This window comes from Agelaius phoeniceus, chromosome 9 (assembly GCF_051311805.1).
Source record: "Agelaius phoeniceus isolate bAgePho1 chromosome 9, bAgePho1.hap1, whole genome shotgun sequence".
Lineage (NCBI taxonomy): Eukaryota > Metazoa > Chordata > Aves > Passeriformes > Icteridae > Agelaius > Agelaius phoeniceus.
Genome location: NC_135273.1, coordinates 287,856 through 306,524, shown reverse-complemented (window position 1 = coordinate 306,524; position 18,669 = coordinate 287,856). Strand labels below are relative to the sequence as shown.

Genomic DNA, 18,669 nt, shown 5'->3' with positions numbered 1-18,669 from the left:
TCAATGAGAGAAAGAAGATTCAGATTCAAAATATGTAGTAATATAGATAACTTTACATAGTCTTTGTTAGAGAAAGAAGTAGCTTTATATCAGGCAGAGTTATGTACAGCATTTTCATGGGTAAGGGGGAAGGATCAGCATTTCCACAGGCTTTTACCTGAAGTCGGTAGACTGCTGAATCAGTTTCTAAATAATTTGCTTGGACTGGAAAGATGGATAAAATTACTGTCTTTCCAAAGTCTCTTGGAAAAAAATGTGTGCTCCACAGGACTGGCAAAGGAGGTTACAGTGACCAGGGTCCACATGTTTTAATTCTCTGAGGTCACTTCTGTATACTCATCTCCTCTTTTTGGTCTGAAACTTCATTTCCCTTTCACAGCTGTGAATTCTCTTGTGGGCCCTGCGGATGGATTTGATAAATGCTGCTAATATCACCTCCTGATCTACCAGTGCTCTGACTTTGGTCTGTAGGTCTTGATGAGTAATTGCCGTTGTTCTACTCCAATGACTGAATTAAGTTGCCCTGTTTGAAGGGGTTCATACGTGTATGATTTTAGCCAAGGTGGCCCATTGCATTGTACCCAATAGATGCTGACCTTTTACCAGTGCTTTAAATTGAAGCAAGCAGAACCTCGGTTTCTGCAACTGCCTAGACTCTCTTATAACCCTTTGATTACTATGAAGCTGCATAATGTAGGAATTTAGAATTTTGTGCATTGCTTTCTCTTCCACCCCAGCACATAAATGCATGTTACAGCATTGCCAAGAAAAAGGGAACAAAGAGTGAGACTCCCTTCAGCAGGTTTTGCAGAATATACAGCACCCTGGAAAACCTGCAGTTCTGATAATCCCCCTAGGAGGTGATGGGCACTGCAGCTGACACAGCCATCAGTCCTGAAAGCTTTTAATTCTCCTCAAAATAAATAGGAAATATCCTTTACTGCAAATGCAGTCATTCCTACAGATACTGCGTGGCTGCATTCCCAGCAGCGAGGGTCACAGTGGCTCACAGGTAGTAGCTAACTATTGATACAGGTAGTAGCTAACTATTGATACACTACCTGGATGGATGGATGGATGGATGGATGGATGGTATGTTCATTCAGGTGCTCATCAAACATTCCTGTTGGGCTGGTCACTGGACATTGTAGAGCAAACATCTTGATGTAATATCATCAACTTGGTGTTGAAAAAGATAAAACGTAGACCCTGCATCATCTTCACTGTTATTTAGGTATAAATACATTGGTGAAACTGAGTTTGGAGAAAAAAAACAGTCTTCTGAAAAATGCCTATGACATATAATTCTGGAATGGTCTGCCAGTCACGGCATTTTAAAATGCCTGTGTAATTGCCCAAATTACCACAGCATGTCATGTAACACCTTAAAGATTTGGTTCCTAAAGAGGATCTTATTATGAGTAAATTAAATATTACAATATATTGATTTCTGGCATTTGAACTTACTTTTTTTGTCATTTTTAAGGCATTTAGAGTGACAGACATACTCATGTTTCCTGTTCCAGCAATGACATTATTCACAGTGCTGATTGGTGTACAGTATGGAAATGAGTGAGCAGCTTGTGGTGAAATTGCCATGAAAGGAATCTGTTCCAGGTGGGGTTTTTTAGAGACAATGTTAGATGCTTTAAAAGTAAAGGCATTACCCTATGAAATTCTGACTGCTCCTCAGTATCATCTTGCCCATGTTAATTTTCATTCATTTTCTGTCATGCCAGGTTGCTCCAGGCACCCATGTACCTGTAAAGCAGATGGAATTGACTGATGCCCATGTCAGGCCCAACTTTTAACTAAAGTTGCTTTTAGGGCAAATGGCATTTGTAATTCATTGTGACAAGGCCTAGTGAACAAATTGCATTTGCATCAAAAAATCTTGCATTTTGAGATTACAGTCTTAAATGAGAATGCAGGTGCTTTTCACACCAAAAAATAATATTTAAAACATGGTCTTCTGCTGAAAAGAATAACTGCAATTTTCTCAAAATGCACTGTTCAGGTTTTCATCATCTCTTCTGTTCCTCTCCTCGCTGCCTGCAGTGCTGCCAGGTAAACACAGAGAGGTTGTAGGGGGGTTCCCTGCTCAGCCCTGAGCACACAGATAACCTGTCCTTGCCTTGCAAGAGCGAGCAGGTGTCTGTCTGCACACTCGGTGGACGTGTCTGGACAGAGGGTTACAGGTGCTGTAACACAGTCACTTAATAACTAGGAAAAAATAATTTATAAAAGTGCACTATTATTTAATATATTGCAGGAAGTAACAGCTTTTGCAAATAATCCAGTAAAAATATTTGGTTGTTTTACATGGCAGGATGAATTCTTCACCATGAGCATTCCCTAAATCCTTCTAGGCACCTAGCTGGGCTTTGGCTTCAGGTTGAAGCTGCCCCTTTACCTGGGGAAACTTGGGAAACTGGCAGCACAGTACACAATGCTGTCTTGTTCCTGTTATCTGCCACCAGTGTCAGCAGCTCATCTGCATAGCACAGACACTGCATACACAACTGCAGCAAACAAACACAGCAGAAACTTCTCTGGGTGATAATGCACATCCCAATGCTTAGTCCTTTGAACCCCAGGCCTCATTGAGTTTGCAAATATCATCATAGCTAGAACAATCTGAATGTATAAAATTTTGAAAATGTGAATTGGTGTGAGAGGACAATGCATCTATTGAACTTTGCCAACCCTTGGGATGCCCATGAGTAATTTATACCATTGTGTTCTGTGGAGCATTGTTCTTTCATTCAGTCCTCACAGTTTAACACTTCAGAAACAGCCTTTGTCCTGACACCTCCCCTTCCCTACTCTGAGCAGTTTAATTGGAATAGTAGGAAAAATGTATAGACATACATTTCAATTAATAGTTTTAACTGGGGATGGCAACTTGTTTTCCTATCCCAGATTCACATAGGATGGCTGATAGCTCTAAAATGAAGACACACGGAGCAGGAAAAGGATGGTAACATTTGTTTTCATAGCCAGTGTCTATGTATTGTGGCTACCAATCTGTTCTGCTTACTGAAATACAGAATCAGAGCCTGGAAACATTCATGGTGATGGAAACATCCATTTATTCTTCAAGTGCATTGAGATTGCTTCAGTTAGACTAGTGAGTGCTGGACCAGCCCAACAGTTTTAGTATTGAGTATATTATTAGATACATACTGTAAGTTCCCACATAGATATTTCAAAATATTTATCTAGGCATATTGAATTCTCAGGCTTTCAATCAGATGTTAAAACAAGCACAATTTGTCACAGTTATTGGTACTGCAGAGTCTTTCCAGCATACTGTCTCACAGAGTTTGGTGTCGAATGAAATAAAGCAGGGAAAGCTGCCCATCACCTGGCATCCTCATGTAAAGATACCTACATATGGCAGGAGAGCCTGGAGAGAGCTGGGTGAGCCATGGAGAGGGAGCTAATCAGCAGTGCAGGTGGTTCAGGTAGCTGCTTTTCACACAGATAATTAATGTGTACAAGTAGCTGCTAATTGCACATTTCAGGAATGATTTATGAGGTGACAGAGGGGAAAGGGGGACACGATCTAATTTCTTTGGGAACCTCTGCCATTCATACAATGGTATCAGCACAGCTGTGAGATGGGACATGATTAATGAACGGTGGGCAAACAGCGCCGTGGCGCAGGACAGTGCCGGGACGCTCGTCACAACAGCAAGTGGCCCTCAGAGCCAGGGCCGGCAGCGTGGGCACCATGAGCTCTTGTCTTGAGCTTGCAGTGCCCTGGGACATCGTGGGCATGATGAGCTTTTGTCTTGAGCTTGCAGTGCCCTGGGACATCGTGGGCACGATGAGCTTTTGTCTTTAGCTTGCAGTGCCCTGGGACATCGGCTGCACCCCAGCCGGGTTCTGGAGTAAGATCCTTTGTGTCCATCAGCACAGTTACAGGTTTAATGGGGACAATTATCATTGAGTTGTGTGGGTTTGTGTTTATGAACAAAGACTCTGGATATTTATTCTTTCTGTAGAGGTCATGGAGAAAACAAATGTGGCTGGGACTAATATTTATACAGGACATTAAATCTGTTAAACACCTGCTTCTGGTGCTCTGCCTGGGAGCAGCCTTTACCTACTGTCACATTTCCCTCTGTCTGCTGTCTGCCATGCACCATCCAGAGCAGGTGTACAGGAACTCGGCTTTGCTTGGGAAGAGTGATGTGCACATTGGGATTGTTGTACCTGCTTATCTGCACTAAAGATAATACAGACTAATATGATGCATTTCACTGACATTCTCACGGGCTGGTTAGCATATCAGTTTGGTGTTTTTTTTAATGCTAGTCTAGTTTTTCTCTGAAGAGATTACTAACAAAATTTCAAGAAATGCAGCCTTCCTGTGGTGTAAGTGCACTTACAGGGCAGTGCTGTGAAGAGCCAGTGTTCAACTTTCACTGTGGAAAATGAATGTTTTCAACACTTTTCTCAAGGCACTGTTTATGTATCAAAATAGTCCAGACAGTTTTGCACTTCTACGAAGGCTATACCTTAAGCTGTGTGTGATCATAGTTTTCTTTTATTTCCTTTTGTATAATGTAGTATTTTTAAATTGCTGCAGTTCAACATTTAAGAGTGAAAGCATTTATTTCTATCTTTTATAGCTTTTAGAATTTGACAGAGAGCTGTCAGTCTTTAAAGACAGATTGTATGAACTGGACATCTCATTTCCTCCCAGGTAAGATTCATATATAATCCATTTATTTAACTAGCTACAACATAATTATTACTTGCACTGTTGGTAAAATGTGAATGTTCCCATATTTATTGCAGAAATTATAATGATGTCTGTTCCTTTTATGATTGTTTATTCTCCCCACATCCCCTCCATCACTAATAAACCACATGCCAGTAGTGCTCCATAGCTCATCATGTGGGTTCCGCTGATCCTGTCTTTTATAGCTGCTCTTAAAACAGACCTGGCAGGAATGTGTGCTCAGAGATGTGGAAGGACTTCTAAGCACTGGGCCCAGACCACCTGTTAAATCGCATTATTGCAACCATAAAGACAGTCTTTGCCTCAAGCTGTTTGATGCCTGCCAGCAGTGGCGCTCAGCAGGAGTGCAGTCAGCTGGGGCTGTGGAGCTACTGCCATCACTCAGGGAAATCCAAGAGGGCTATCAGGAAGGAGGGCAGGAACTTAGATTCTGCTTTTTCAGTTATATAGCTACTTAAGACTGTTAGAATAAATTGGCTGGTTTAATACACATGCATGGTTTTAGTCAGCAGTATCCCTGAGGTGTTTTAGCCATGAATGGACAACTATTGCTATCATACAAAACCAAGCATTTTGCAAATGGCAGTTCTGTTTGGGAGAAATGCGTGGAAGATTTGGTGCCATTCTGTACAGGTATGGTCCCTTTCCAAGACTGAGGAAGTCAAATCTCACAGTTGCTTTCAAGGGAAAGAAATACTGCATTCACAAAGAAAAAGTTCAAAAAGTAGTAGAAAAAAGGCAGATAAAACTATGCTTTTTATATACTTTCTTGTTAATAGATTTAATATGTTTAAATACTACTATTTTATGCTTCATGGATAGATAGGAAAGCATGATGTTTTGGCATGCACTAAAAAAAATTTGGGAAGCTTGCCTTTTGTGATGATAATCTCATTGCTTCTTACCAGCCAGCTGCGATGCTGATTTGTATTGATCCCCTGGGACACTGGAAGTATGCACGGAGTTACCACCACTCTAAATTGTCCCTATTGATTGAGTATGATAACAGTAGACCAGCAGGGTGTGTACATCCCTAAGTGTGTCTCACTCGTCATGTATCTGGGCAGGGCAGATGAAGGTGAGGGGAAGGGATACAATTTTTATGCCGTACATACTCTTCTACTTCATTTCTCCAACACTAGTGCTTTCAGCCAGAGCAAGGCTTACCAAAAATACATTGTTCCATGAATAGTTTTCAGCTTCTTCAGACTCTGTGAGAGCTTTTCAGTGTCATGCTCCCCTCAAGCAGAGATCAGCAATTAGGTGTAAGTAGTCTCTGTGTGTTTTAGTTCTACTCACTCTGTTTCCTTCTCAACAACTAGCTAACAGTAATAATAATAATAAATGGTAAAAAAAAAAATTATATACTGAGAGATGGCATCTATATATAAAGAGCAAACTGGCTTTTTATTAGGATGTTTTTTCACCCATCCCTCCTTGCTTTCTGTGTCATAAGGCTGGACATTCTATTGCCTATCCTGTGGTCCTTGCATGGCCACAGGCTCAGTAATGTATCTTTAACAGAAATACGTTACTATTTTCAGTCATACATAATTTTTAGTGTGTATAAATAATTACTTATATAATACTTATATGAGATTTATAGTTACAAATTGAATTTGTATCTGTAAATGGAATGGTATTAAGGCAGCACAGCAAATTATTGTTTCTGCACATACAAAGGAGTTTCCTTGGAGTCTTGACAGACTCTGTGTTACTGCACATTAGCTTCAGGCCTTTTTAGTTAACTTTGAACGTGGGAAGGATTGGAGAGCCACTTCTGAGCTCTCCTACAGCCACATCTAAACCTAGCATTTCTGCAGGCATACTCAGGGAACTCAAAACTAATCTATTGTTCTTCCCCAGTGCAGTACTGTAATTTAAGATCAAATGTCTGCTTGATCTGCTGTGAATTCCTCTTCCTGATGTGGGTGACCATCATGATGCAGTGCAGAGGGAGGGGTTCTCAGGTAGTCATCCCTTAGAACCATCTAGAACAAAACCTTGACTGAGCTCAAGGGTTCCTCCAACCCAACCATTCCTTCATTTTGTGATTTTATAGCACTGACAGCATCTGCAGGCCTGTCAGTTATCTCCTCTCTGTTCAGCATCCCTAAAGCATTTTCCAAACTCATCTTCAATTCTGAGTTCCTTTGAGTTCTTTAATGTATGTGCATAAACCATGTCAGCTCACCACCCTGTATGCCTATGCCCAGAGGAGCATGCCAGGGATGCAGTGAATGAACTTCCAGGGGAAAGAGGCTCATCCCACCTGTTCTGGACCTGGATCTGCTGATGCTGTGTCCACAGGGCCTCCCACACCTTCTCTCCAGGGTCCTTGGAGCCTGCAGGGCAGTGGCAGGAGGACAGCCAGGGCCAGGCATTCCTCTGGCCCTGTCCAGAGCCCACCCTTCCCTCGCAAACCCTCCCTGTGTCCTGCTGAGATGTGCCAAAGGTGAAGGCAGCCTGGGAGGGTAGCCACAGTTTAACAAGAGACCACGTGGCAGGTCTGCTGTGTTAGACAACCTGTAAAAATCATTCCAACAGAATATTCCTCAGACATTATTCACCCACTCCTATATTTTGCAGTCTTTTATTTTATATAGTGAATGTTCATGTTTTCATCTTGTTATCCTCTGTGATCTAGTGTAGCATATAGCAACCCAAGCCACTGGAGACTAAATACAAGTTAGAATTTTAAACTCTGTAAGCTCTGTCACTCACAGGCTGAAGAGTCTGGCCATGAGCAAACAGCCCAGTGCGAGGCTGCAAAGGGCTTCGTGGTAGTCAACAATCACTGCAAAAGGCAGGAGGTGTGAAAAAAAGAAGTAAAAACATTGTAGTGTGTCAATATACAGGTGGGCAATTGTTACCTTTATCACTGCTCTCCATTAATTATTATAATTATTCTTGTAGCTGTTGTATAACAAAGATAGGAGCTGACTTTAGCAAGAGTTCACACCCACATACAAGGTTTGCTCTCAGATAAGGCTGCATGCACAGCAATCTCATGTATTAATCATTCTCTTAAAGTGACCTATTCTTGTTTGTTGTTGAATTAGGCTGTCATGTAATTTACTGGTTGGACATATGTTTGTGTCTTAGATACCCTCTGTGTGATATTTGTCTCAAGCAGACCCTCTGCGCTGGCAGTGTCTTGGCTTTTGACGCCTCTGAGCAGGAGAGACAGGTTGAATCTCATTTACTCTCAGTGCAGTGTTCCTCCTTTGGAATTCTCTCTAACACTGGCTCATTGTTCTGCAAAATTCTTATTTATTCTATAAAATATTTTTTCTCTACCTTGTATTTTGTCCCATGACCCTTCTCCGTTCTGAGAGGTTGCCCAACGACACATGTATTTTGTGTTCTGATTTACACTGAGCCAGCCAGCTCTGCATGAAGCAATGCCCAGAGTGCTCCCTTGTTCCTGCTCTTCTGCAGAGACTATGCAGAGTAGAACCTCTGGGTGCCAGTGCACAGAGCCCCAGTGTCACCCTTGGGTATGATATGGAAGGACAAGATGATGGTTTAGGTGTCAGCTCTTCCTTTCCAGTGTTCTCACTGCCTCTCTGCATGTTCTCAGATCATACAGACTGCCTGCAGATGGGGCAGGACAGCACTCCTGAAGCAAATGGGATTCTCATTTCCTAGAACTTCTCCTCGGTAATGCTGCTGGTCCTGTTGTCTCACAAAAGGGGACTTAGGCACTCAGATGAAAAAGCCCCAGGTTATTTTTATGCTTGCATTATCAGTTACTTTTATAACACTATTTTTTTTTTTGCCAACTAAGAAGTATTTTCTACTGAACAGAAATACTTCAGACTCACTCATGCACTGTAAGACTCCTTCCAGGTATTAGTGAGGTATCTGAAATCATCCATGGATCTCTCAGCCCTCCGAGAAACAAATTCCCACCTGACATGATGCAGTTGTCTGGGTGCTTCCAGCATCTAAGGCTGAAGCACAGCAACAATTTCCCAGCTGGAAACAGAGAGACAGCCGTCATTTCCTCCAAAACAATTTGAATTTAATTATTACAATGATTTTTCAGACAGATCTTGCCTCCATGTTTCCACTCACATTAAACCAGTGCCACTATCACCAATTCTCAATTTTCAAATTGAAACAGGGTGTTTCTTTAATTTGTGAGGAACTTGACAGCATTACCTAAAGTCTGGTTTAAGGAATTGTGGCAAAGGGGAAAAGAAAGGACCACAAATGAATTTAAAAAGTTTCAAAGAATTACTCTACACCATGTGTAAGGTAAGGACTACAGACCACACTGCCATCAGAAAATAAAGTGTATTCAAAAGAGCTTATGGTCCTTGCTGCCAGCCAGGCTGTCCCATCTGAATGTACTGCTGAAAAGCCCAGTAGTTTGGAGCTTGAATCCTGATCCATTTCTTCCCTCAGGTTCCCAGTTTTTGGTGTTTTTTTTCAATATGAGGCTTTGTAAAATTTAGCCCCAGAGTAAGGTACTTTTGAGAAGTACAGGTAGGCATATTACCAGAAAAGACATCAAGCTCAATCACAGTCATAGATAGTAACATCAGGCTTTTCTGGTACAACAAGTCAGCACTGGGTCCTTCCCAACAAGCCAACATTATTCATAATTCCATATATCCACTTGTAATAGTAGCAGTATTGCATACATTGCGTGAGGTACAGCATTACTGTTACTAATGCAATAGAGTTCATCACTCAGTGTTCACTTGCTGAGGCACTGGTATTGCCAAATAATCAATTTTTGCCAGCTGGGCCTCCCCATGGCTCTGGGGCCAGAGCAGAGCACAGTGTGCCCCTTGCCATCAGCCATGTGCCAGCCTCTGGTCCTGGGCAGGTCCTGGCACCGGAGCCAGTGCCAGCACGTGTCCTCCTGTCACCAGGGTTTGGCCACAGGGTGGTTTTCAGCAGCACTATGGACACCATAGTGCTGGGTGAGTGTTCTTCACAGAAAGTGAAGGGTTGCACTGTGCTTTCTGGAAAAAAAAAAAGGGCTCTGGGTTTATTTATATTTTAAACTGAAAAAGGTCCTGCAATACTGGTGATACAGGAATGCTCACTCTGAGGCATATTACAGACCAGTATTTTCTAAAGAAGACTGTTAAGCCAAAAAGCAATATGCCCAGCATAAATCTATCAAAAAGGTTCTGATAAAAATACCATGTCATTAACCCTCCTGTTTTGTGTTGTGCCCAGACTCAGGGCTCAAGTCTTGTTTACCCATCCTGCCCTTTGCTGCTGGTTTGCCCGGGTGACCCCCTGTCCCACTGTCACCTTTGACTCCAATTGTTGGTACTATCACCATGGTGTTAGCGTAGCCTGTGCAAGTAGCAGCTGTTTAACACATTGCTCCATAACTACTGTGTTTGCAGGCTCTGTTTGCCCTCCTGATTTGGCTGAAGTGAGACACGTATCATGGCCAGTTGGCTCGCAGAGCATCACCGAGGCTTATTAGTGTTTTGGTACCTATGAAGCAGATAATCTAATTCAAACACCAGTGTGTCTTACAGCTTAGCTTAGATCTGCTGCCTAAGATGTGCATATGAAGATAAATTACATGGGGTCATTTGTTAGGAAGAGATCTAGGGAATCCAACTCTCCCTCTCAGGTTCAGGGAAATAAAAAGTGTTAATTCAAATTTGAGGAAGAAACACTCTGGTAGCTGACAAAAATTAGATGTCACCCTTTGATTTGTTGAATGGCATTTTGTTGAAATCACACTTACGTACCAGCTCACACTACTGCTGAATATAAATTAAAAATATCAAAATATTTTTATTTATATATTTGGCCTTAAAACTTTCAGAACACCCAAAGGTTGTATTGGCAGTCCATGTTCACCATCCTTTCTTCAGGTAAAAGTATCTTAGACAATCTGAGAGCACATCAGAGCTGAAGGTAAATTGATCCAACATTTTCTCAGAATATATGAAAATAGTAAATAATTTCCTGATGAAGAGTGGTTGGGATTTTTCCCCTTTTGGAGTTAAAAGTGAGAAAAGGTTTAGTAAATGTGAGGACTCATACCTAAGTTCAAAAATATCTGAACCAAATCAAAATTGTCTCAGTTCTTCCCATAAAGAGCTCAGTTTTCAGTGATGCTTTATAGTTCCATCCCATCTCAAATACTTTGTATTATAAAAAAATTGGTGATATAAAAAGTGGGGACAATTGACAGATGAGCGAGCACAAGGGGTTTTTGAACAGGAGGCATTTCCACTCCCTGAAACGTGATAAAGTTTGCTAAATGATCTGCATTTGAACCTAGATGTAGGCTGCAGTTGTTCAGAATGACCTTTACTGGAATAAAAAAGATTAAATAGCTGAATTTTCCCCACTGTTGCCTGGTGAGTCCTGCCACACTTCCCAGGGCAGCACTGGCAGCATGGTCTGTAGAAGGCAGGGTCCCAGAGCAGCACCAGGTGTCCCCAGCACTGGATGTCCCAGCACGGGGTGTCCCCAGTACTGGATGTCCCAGCACAGGGTGTCCCAGCACAGGGTGTCCCAGCACGGGGTGTCCCCAGCACAGGGTGTCCCAGCACAGGGTGTCCCAGCACAGGGTGTCCCAGCACAGGGTGTCCCCAGCACGGCGTGTCCCCAGTACTGGATGTCCCAGCACAGGGTGTCCCAGCACAGGGTGTCCCAGCACTGGATGTCCCAGCACTGGATGTCCCAGCACGGGGTGTCCCCAGCACAGGGTGTCCCCAGCACGGGGTGTCCCCAGCACGGGGTGTCCCCAGCACGGGGTGTCCCAGCACAGGATGTCCCCAGCACTGGATGTCCCAGCACGGGGTGTCCCCAGCACAGGATGTCCCCAGCACGGGGTGTCCCAGCACGGGGTGTCCCAGCACGGGATGTCCCCAGCACGGGGTGTCCCCAGCAATGGATGTCCCCAGCACGGGGTGTCCCAGCACAGGGTGTCCCCAGCCCGGGGTGTCCCAGCACAGGGTGTCCCCAGCCCGGGGTGTCCCAGCACGGGATGTCCCCAGCACTGGATGTCCCCAGCCATGGATGTCCCAGCACGGGGTGTCCCCAGCACTGGATGTCCCCAGCACTGGATGTCCCCAGCCATGGATGTCCCAGCACGGGGTGTCCCCAGCACGGGGTGTCCCCAGCACTGGATGTCCCAGCATGGGGTGTCCCCAGCCATGGATGTCCCAGCACGGGGTGTCCCCAGCACGGGGTGTCCCCAGCAATGGACGTCCCAGAACTGGGTGTCCCCAGCAATGGATGTCCCCAGCACTGGATGTCCCCAGCAATGGATGTCCCCAGCATTGGATGTCCCAACACGGGGTGTCCCAGCACATCCCACGCTGGGCTCGGCGTGAGCCAGAGGACACTGCCTGTGGCAGCTACAGGTAGCAGCCCTCCAGAGGGAATGAATTGTTTCCTGTTAGAAAGTACATTTCACCCATCTCACTAACAGATTTTATCCATGCTTGCACACGAGAAGAGTTCATTAGGAGCGTTTTTCCTAACTGGAAATGGCAGTTAAGGAGACATTTATATACACAGCATTGTTGGCTTGTGTTTTGAGTTAAGGCACTGCTGACAGGATGGTTTATGATGTCGGACAACTTTTCACCCTGCAGTAAGCATTTTTGTAAAGGTGTCTAATCATCTCTGACAATACCTGTCAACAGTAGTAGTGCTCTGATATTACTGACCCTCTTAATGGTTTATTTTCCCCAAACAATTGCCAAGTAGTTCTCATCCTTATTGACTGTGACAACAGTAGTTCATTGGACGGCCTGCTCCTTATTAACAGAGTAAGTCAGCAATTCATCAAAGTGTTTGGTTAAATTTCAACAGTATTGAACATTATATTAATGATGTTGCTGGAAGTTTTATTCAGAAAACCCACCTGACAGTAATCCTGATTAAATGAGTGCAACTGAAACAGAAGTTTGTGAAACAGGATGGAAAAGCAGCTAGAAGCTGCATCTTCAGAAGGAGTAAGTCCTAAACAAGTGGAAATAAATTGTGCAAGCTTTTCATGTGGATGCTCCAGAACTACCTGTCTGCATGTCCAGGGGCATGCAGAGTCAAAGTGTATTTTTTATAATTCTGCTGGCTGGAATACACAGAGAATAACAGTCTCTTTTTGCTATTTATTACCCTGCTAACATGAGTGGCTAAGGTCCTAAATTCCTAGAACTTTGCCACTGTTTTAAATAGGGCATCGAATTTGTTCCACAGGGAATTCCCCATTTCCCCATTGTATTTTTAAATAGACGTGATATAGTGTGTGTAGAAAAGTGTGTAACTGTGCAGAATACTATGGAAGTGTGTACACCCTTACCTTACCTCTAGCACCTGTATGTGTTAGCATTATATCTATCTCTCACTTATGTTTCAGTGGTACCTAGAGGCCTTTATCTGTTATGTCATCATTTTTACATGAGCACTCCCTATTCATTCTCAAGATCACTGTTTTCTGTGTATTACACAAGGTAGATTGTGATTGAGGCAGAATTCTAATGAAAGGAAAAAATAATACATTCTTTCCTGTCTAATTATTGGGATAGGGAGAGCTGGTTTTCCCTTTTTGTCTGCCACAGTCATTGTCTTGGTAGTCAAGACTAATGATGGAAGCACAGAAGGATGGCACAATACTCCCCCAACAGCAGATTGATATTGGAATTTCAAACTTATGATTATTTGGTATAGAGTCCTTGACTTTCTTTTTATCAGACCTGCAGTTGTTTTAATCAAATATGTAATTATTTCTACCATTCACAAATCAGAAGATCTGTTGACTAGAATTACTAAGCAAGTTTTCAGTTAAGAACTGATAGTTCCTTACGTGCCTGGAGTAAATGTGTTAAAAGAGGCTGGACATGTCAGCAAAACAAATCTAACTTATTGCCCTTTTTCACAGACAGTCTTATTCCTAATGTCTTTTGGAAGATGGGTATTACAAGAATAGTTCTGCTTTTTTGCATGTACACAACCTTAAATTTACAGCAATTTTTAAGAGATTATTTATGCCTAAAGGCAAAGAAGCAGTCAAGAAGTGAGATTGAGAGGAAGGAAAAGAGAAGGGAAACCATGAAGCCAGCTTAGAAAGAAGAAAAAGTGAACAGTCAAGTAGAAGTGTGTATTGGCATACTCGTGTCTCTTGTTCCCCACTGCAGCAAGTGGAAGTATTTTCCAGTTTCCTGAGTGCCACCTGGGATGGGTTGGTGCTCTCAGGCAGTGGCTGTGGGATAGGTTGGGTTGGTGCTCTCAGGCAGTGCCTGTGGGATGGGATGGGTTGGGATGGGATGGGATGGGATGGGATGGGATGGGATGGGATGGGATGGGATGGGATGGGATGGGATGGGATGGTGCCCTCAGCAGTGCCTGTGGGATGGGATGGGATGGGTTGGTGCTCTCAGCAGTGCCTGTGGGATAGGTTAGGATGGTGCTCTCAGGCAGTGGCTGTGGGATGGGTTGGTGCTCTCAGCAGTGCCTGTGGGATAGGTTGGGATGGTGCTCTCAGCAGTGCCTGTGGGATGGGATGGGATGGGATGGGATGGGATGGGATGGGATGGGATGGGATGGGATGGGTTGGGTTGGTGCTCTCAGGCAGTGCCTGTGGGATGGGATGGGTTGGTGCTCTCAGCAGTGCCTGTGGGATGGGATGGGTTGGTGCTCTCAGCAGTGCCTGTGGGATGGGTTGGGTTGGTGCTCTCAGCAGTGCCTGTGGGATGGGATGGGTTGGTGCTCTCAGCAGTGCCTGTGGGATGGGTTGGGTTGGTGCTCTCAGCAGTGCCTGTGGGATGGGATGGGTTGGTGCTCTCAGGCAGTGGCTGTGGGATGGGATGGGTTGGTGCTCTAAGGCAGTGCCTGTGGGATGGGATGGGTTGGTGCTCTCAGCAGTGCCTGTGGGATGGGATGGGTTGGTGCTCTCAGCAGTGCCTGTGGGATGGGATGGGATGGGATGGGATGGGTTGGTGCTCTCAGCAGTGCCTGTGGGATGGGATGGGATGGGATGGGATGGGATGGGATGGGATGGGATGGGTTGGTGCTCTCAGGCAGTGGCTGTGGGATGGGTTGGTGCTCTCAGCAGTGCCTGTGGGATGGGAGTCCTTGGGGACAGGACTCTTAAAAACACACCAAACAAGCAAAAGCTTCAGAGTTCACATGCAGATGATTCTGGAAGCAGTCACACTATTTTCATGCCACTGTTCACTTAGCTATGGAACAGGATGATGGCGACAACTTCTGAGGCGCATGGTATTTGAAAAGTTTTGTTCTGGAATAGTATACATTTGGCAGCATGTTTAACAAAATCTTCTTCAGTGACAGTTATATTCCAGAAACCTCTAATAGAACTTCTATTTGCTAAAATCTATTTTAGATCAATGGCGTATAATAAACTAAAATAGCCCTACAACCCCAGAAGTCACAAAAAGAATCCCTCATGGGAATTTTGAGTCATATTTAGCTATGGCCACTATTTGAGCCCATCTACAAAAGAATTTTGCTTATTCCAAAGTGTTTGTGACCCCTCTAGAGCATGAAGGAGTGCTAATAGTTCTCCCAGTTTTGGGGGCATCTTATGATATTTTATTATGTTAGTGTCAGTATTTCACTGAGATTAGGACTTCCACATGGCAGAGTGGATGCAGGGAGGGAGCTTTATTCATTGGAGTGCAGTGAGACACAACACTCCATGCTTCTTGCTTCCTTTGAAGGATTCTTTCTTATAAAAATAAGAGTTTGCCTCTCTTTATTATATTAAACTATTACCTACAGGCCATTTTGTCTGGACAATTTTGCAGCATTTATTTTCATCTCTGTCCCAGCCATTAGAAATCTGATTTGTCAAAGATACTTGTAAACTACAGTAACTTTTTGACTGGGTGATCAGTGCTAAGGACCTTGAAAAATTGGCAGAACTTTTCATCCTGTGAAAACATTAAGATACATAAAGCAAATTGATAAATACCATTTAATAGAATATAGGCTCTAGGATTTAATGCTTTAACACATAGCAGTAACAGATCATTCCAGGTATGGAACATCATATTTCAAAAGCCATACAGTTAATGCTGTAAAAGGAAGGATTATATGAAATGTGATTGATTCTTATACTTTTATGTCATAGAAAGTAGCTTCAGTTATGTGGGGTTCTGGAATAAGTAAAGTAAGAGGTTATGAGAAAAAGTCAACCCTTAAGTTGCAGACAAAGAGCTTCTACTACCAATATAGTATTACATCATCAAAATATTTCACAGACACTCAGAAATAAGCTGTACTTCTGTATGTCAGTGAAGCAGCAAATTGAATTCTCATAATATGTTTTGAAAATGAGTCTTGTTAGGTTTGATGAGGTGGAAAACGTACTGAGATCACTGGTTTGTTCCAATACATTCAGTACGCTTTTCTTGGATGTTTGCCATGGCTAATCTTTTTAATGGCAGTGTAGCTTGTAAACCCATTTGGTAGAGAGCTGTATGTCTCCGTTTCAGAGTATCACACCAAAACAGGATGGTAAATAAGTTTCTCTTCAAGCATGCAAACCCTATTTTTACAATACTAGAAATTTTATTTTAAGACACATATCAGAAAAACCTCAGTGTTTCCTTTATCAATTCAGTGAGGAGCAGAATAAAATGCAAATGTCATTTCAAATACTCTCACACATACATATGTAAATGTTTGGGGGTTTTAAGAGTTTTATCAAGGGCAGACTTCAGTTAATTCAGGCCCAGTATTCAAGAAGTTGAGCCTGTCACAAACCCTCTGGATTTCTCCAAAACCCCTTCTTAGCTACTCCCACATGCCATTTTGGAAATGGTCTAAGAAAACAGTGGGCCTTACAGTGTTGTGAGCCATCATTGAATGCAAAGTTCTGTCTTAGTAAAATGATGATAAGATTTGGATGAGACATGAAAAATTCTGGCCTCAGCTTATTGAGGTTGAGCCAGAGGTTGCCGTTCAGGTGCTTCAGATGATCTCAGCCCATGGGCTCACACTGGTATGTTGCCTTTAGTTATATTCTGTAGATTAAAATAAACACTTTCTGTTGCCCTTTAAAGCTAAGTTAGGATGCACTGGCAGTGTCATAGCATGTTTATGACGGCCCCAGAGTGTAACTACCATTTCATCTGCTTCTATTCGAGATGTCTTTACAAAATAATATACTTTTCCTTAACACAGTTTCATAGGTATGGGATCTTATGTAGTCAGCATCGCTTTCTTTAAACCACATTCCTGATTCCTTGGTTCTGAAGAAATCTCCTGCAAACCCTGCTATCTTGTCCTGTCTTCCTTTCTGTCACCCTTAAAGAATCCACACAGGAGAGGTTTGTGTACTGCTGCAGCAGTCCCAGCACTCTGAACTCTTGTTTTCTGTTAAAATATTCATGGAAACTCCCCTTGAGAGAATCCTGTGAAGAAATCACATAAGATGAACGTTTTTTCCCCTAGGTTTCATTTTTCAACTTCTGCATGTACATTTTCCGTAGTCTCTTGTCTAATTTCAAGTTGTTGTTGAGCTGATTTTTTGTACTTCACACAGATAAACAGTTTGCTGCCTTTAAACACTCTCACAAAAGCACAAGGTAGGAGGTGAGAGTTTTTAAACTGTGTATGTCTTAACTTCTTAACCATACAGTAGAGTTGTAGACGTGAGAAGAGATGTAGAAAAAGAGCACACGAAAAGGAAAGAGGGAGGAGAAAAAAAAAAAGTGTCTGGAAGAGCTGCTTTTTAACAGTGACATTTTGTAAGTAATATGGCCCTTTGAGCCAGAGGTTTCAGACTGCTTTGCCAAGAGTCACTGATGGTTGTGGATGGGATTTGTTTGCAGTTATCCCTACAGCGAGGACTCTAGCCAGGGAAGGCAGTACATGAACACGAGATGTCCAGCCTGGTGCGACAGAATCCTGATGTCCCACTCAGCCAAGGAGCTCATTCTGAAAGTAAGTACAGACCTGCAGCCCCCTGATGCCTCCACACTGCATTATCTGCACCAAAGGCAGGTATGGCTGGAAGACTCTGCCCTTGAGTTTGCCAAACTGGAGACAGCACACCATGGTAGTAAATGGAGGGGTGTGCCTCCAGTGCTTTGCACCCAACAAGGGGGATTTGTCCCCATAAACCTGCTGACAGTGACTAAAAGATGAGCTTTCACAAGCACTTCTTTTGGTATCTGAGCTGCCAATGATGACTGACTGTCTTCTGTCCTGTGCCTCTTCTGTGCAAGGATGCACAGCGCTGGGAGACTGACTGCTTGCTTTAAAGAGAGTAACAGAAAATAAAAAAGCCCCTATAAAAACCCTATGAAAAGTCTCCATTAGTCCCCCAGCCCAGTCCACCCTACAGTGACATAAGCAGCAATATTGCCCCTTCCAAGGATTCAGCAGGGATGCAAACAGGAGCAGGTACAAGTGGCTACTGGCTGAGGAGGCACAATTGAGAGAAAGCCTGTACTGCAACAGCTGCAGGCGCCTGACTTACCAGAGTGGTAGATTTCCTAAGGTACTCCCAGGAATATGTCAAATCCTACGTAGGCCACATTATCTCTGTCCCCTGAATGAGGATGGTCTCCAGCAGGTAGGCTCCCAACTTTGGTACACCAGCTAGGTGCCTAAATTTAGACATTCCATTGAGGCTTTAGAGATAAGCTTGTGCAATTATTTTAGAACATACAATTCCTCTTGGGATTTAGTGTTTGTAGATAGGGTTAGGGTTGGTTGGTGATGTTCTGTCCAAGGTTAAATGATCTAAATATGGTTCAGGAGCCTTGCAGTTTTCTTTCCTGTCATTTGCTCTCTCCTTCTTGTTCCACTCTGCCCTCCTTGTTTTCTTGGGAGCACTGGACTAGGTCAGCTGGTTACCTGTGCCAGCTTCCAGTGCCCCTGTCCCTGTGTGTGTGCTCCTGGCTGACGCTGGTTGCCAGCTGCCCTAGAGGGCCAGGACC

At 43.4% G+C, this 18,669-nt stretch overlaps 1 protein-coding gene across 3 annotated transcripts in view; it reads left to right on the top strand.

Moving 5' to 3' along the window:
• INPP5A (inositol polyphosphate-5-phosphatase A) overlaps positions 1 to 18,669 on the top strand; it is a 186,143-nt gene that overhangs the window by 161,296 nt on the left and 6,178 nt on the right. For all 3 annotated transcript variants that reach the window (XM_077182754.1, XM_054637446.2, XM_054637447.2), the window contains exons 12-13: positions 4,641 to 4,714; positions 17,557 to 17,668. In XM_077182754.1, coding sequence (XP_077038869.1) covers positions 4,641 to 4,714; positions 17,557 to 17,668 — 186 coding nt within the window. The remainder of the gene's footprint in view (positions 1 to 4,640; positions 4,715 to 17,556; positions 17,669 to 18,669) is intronic.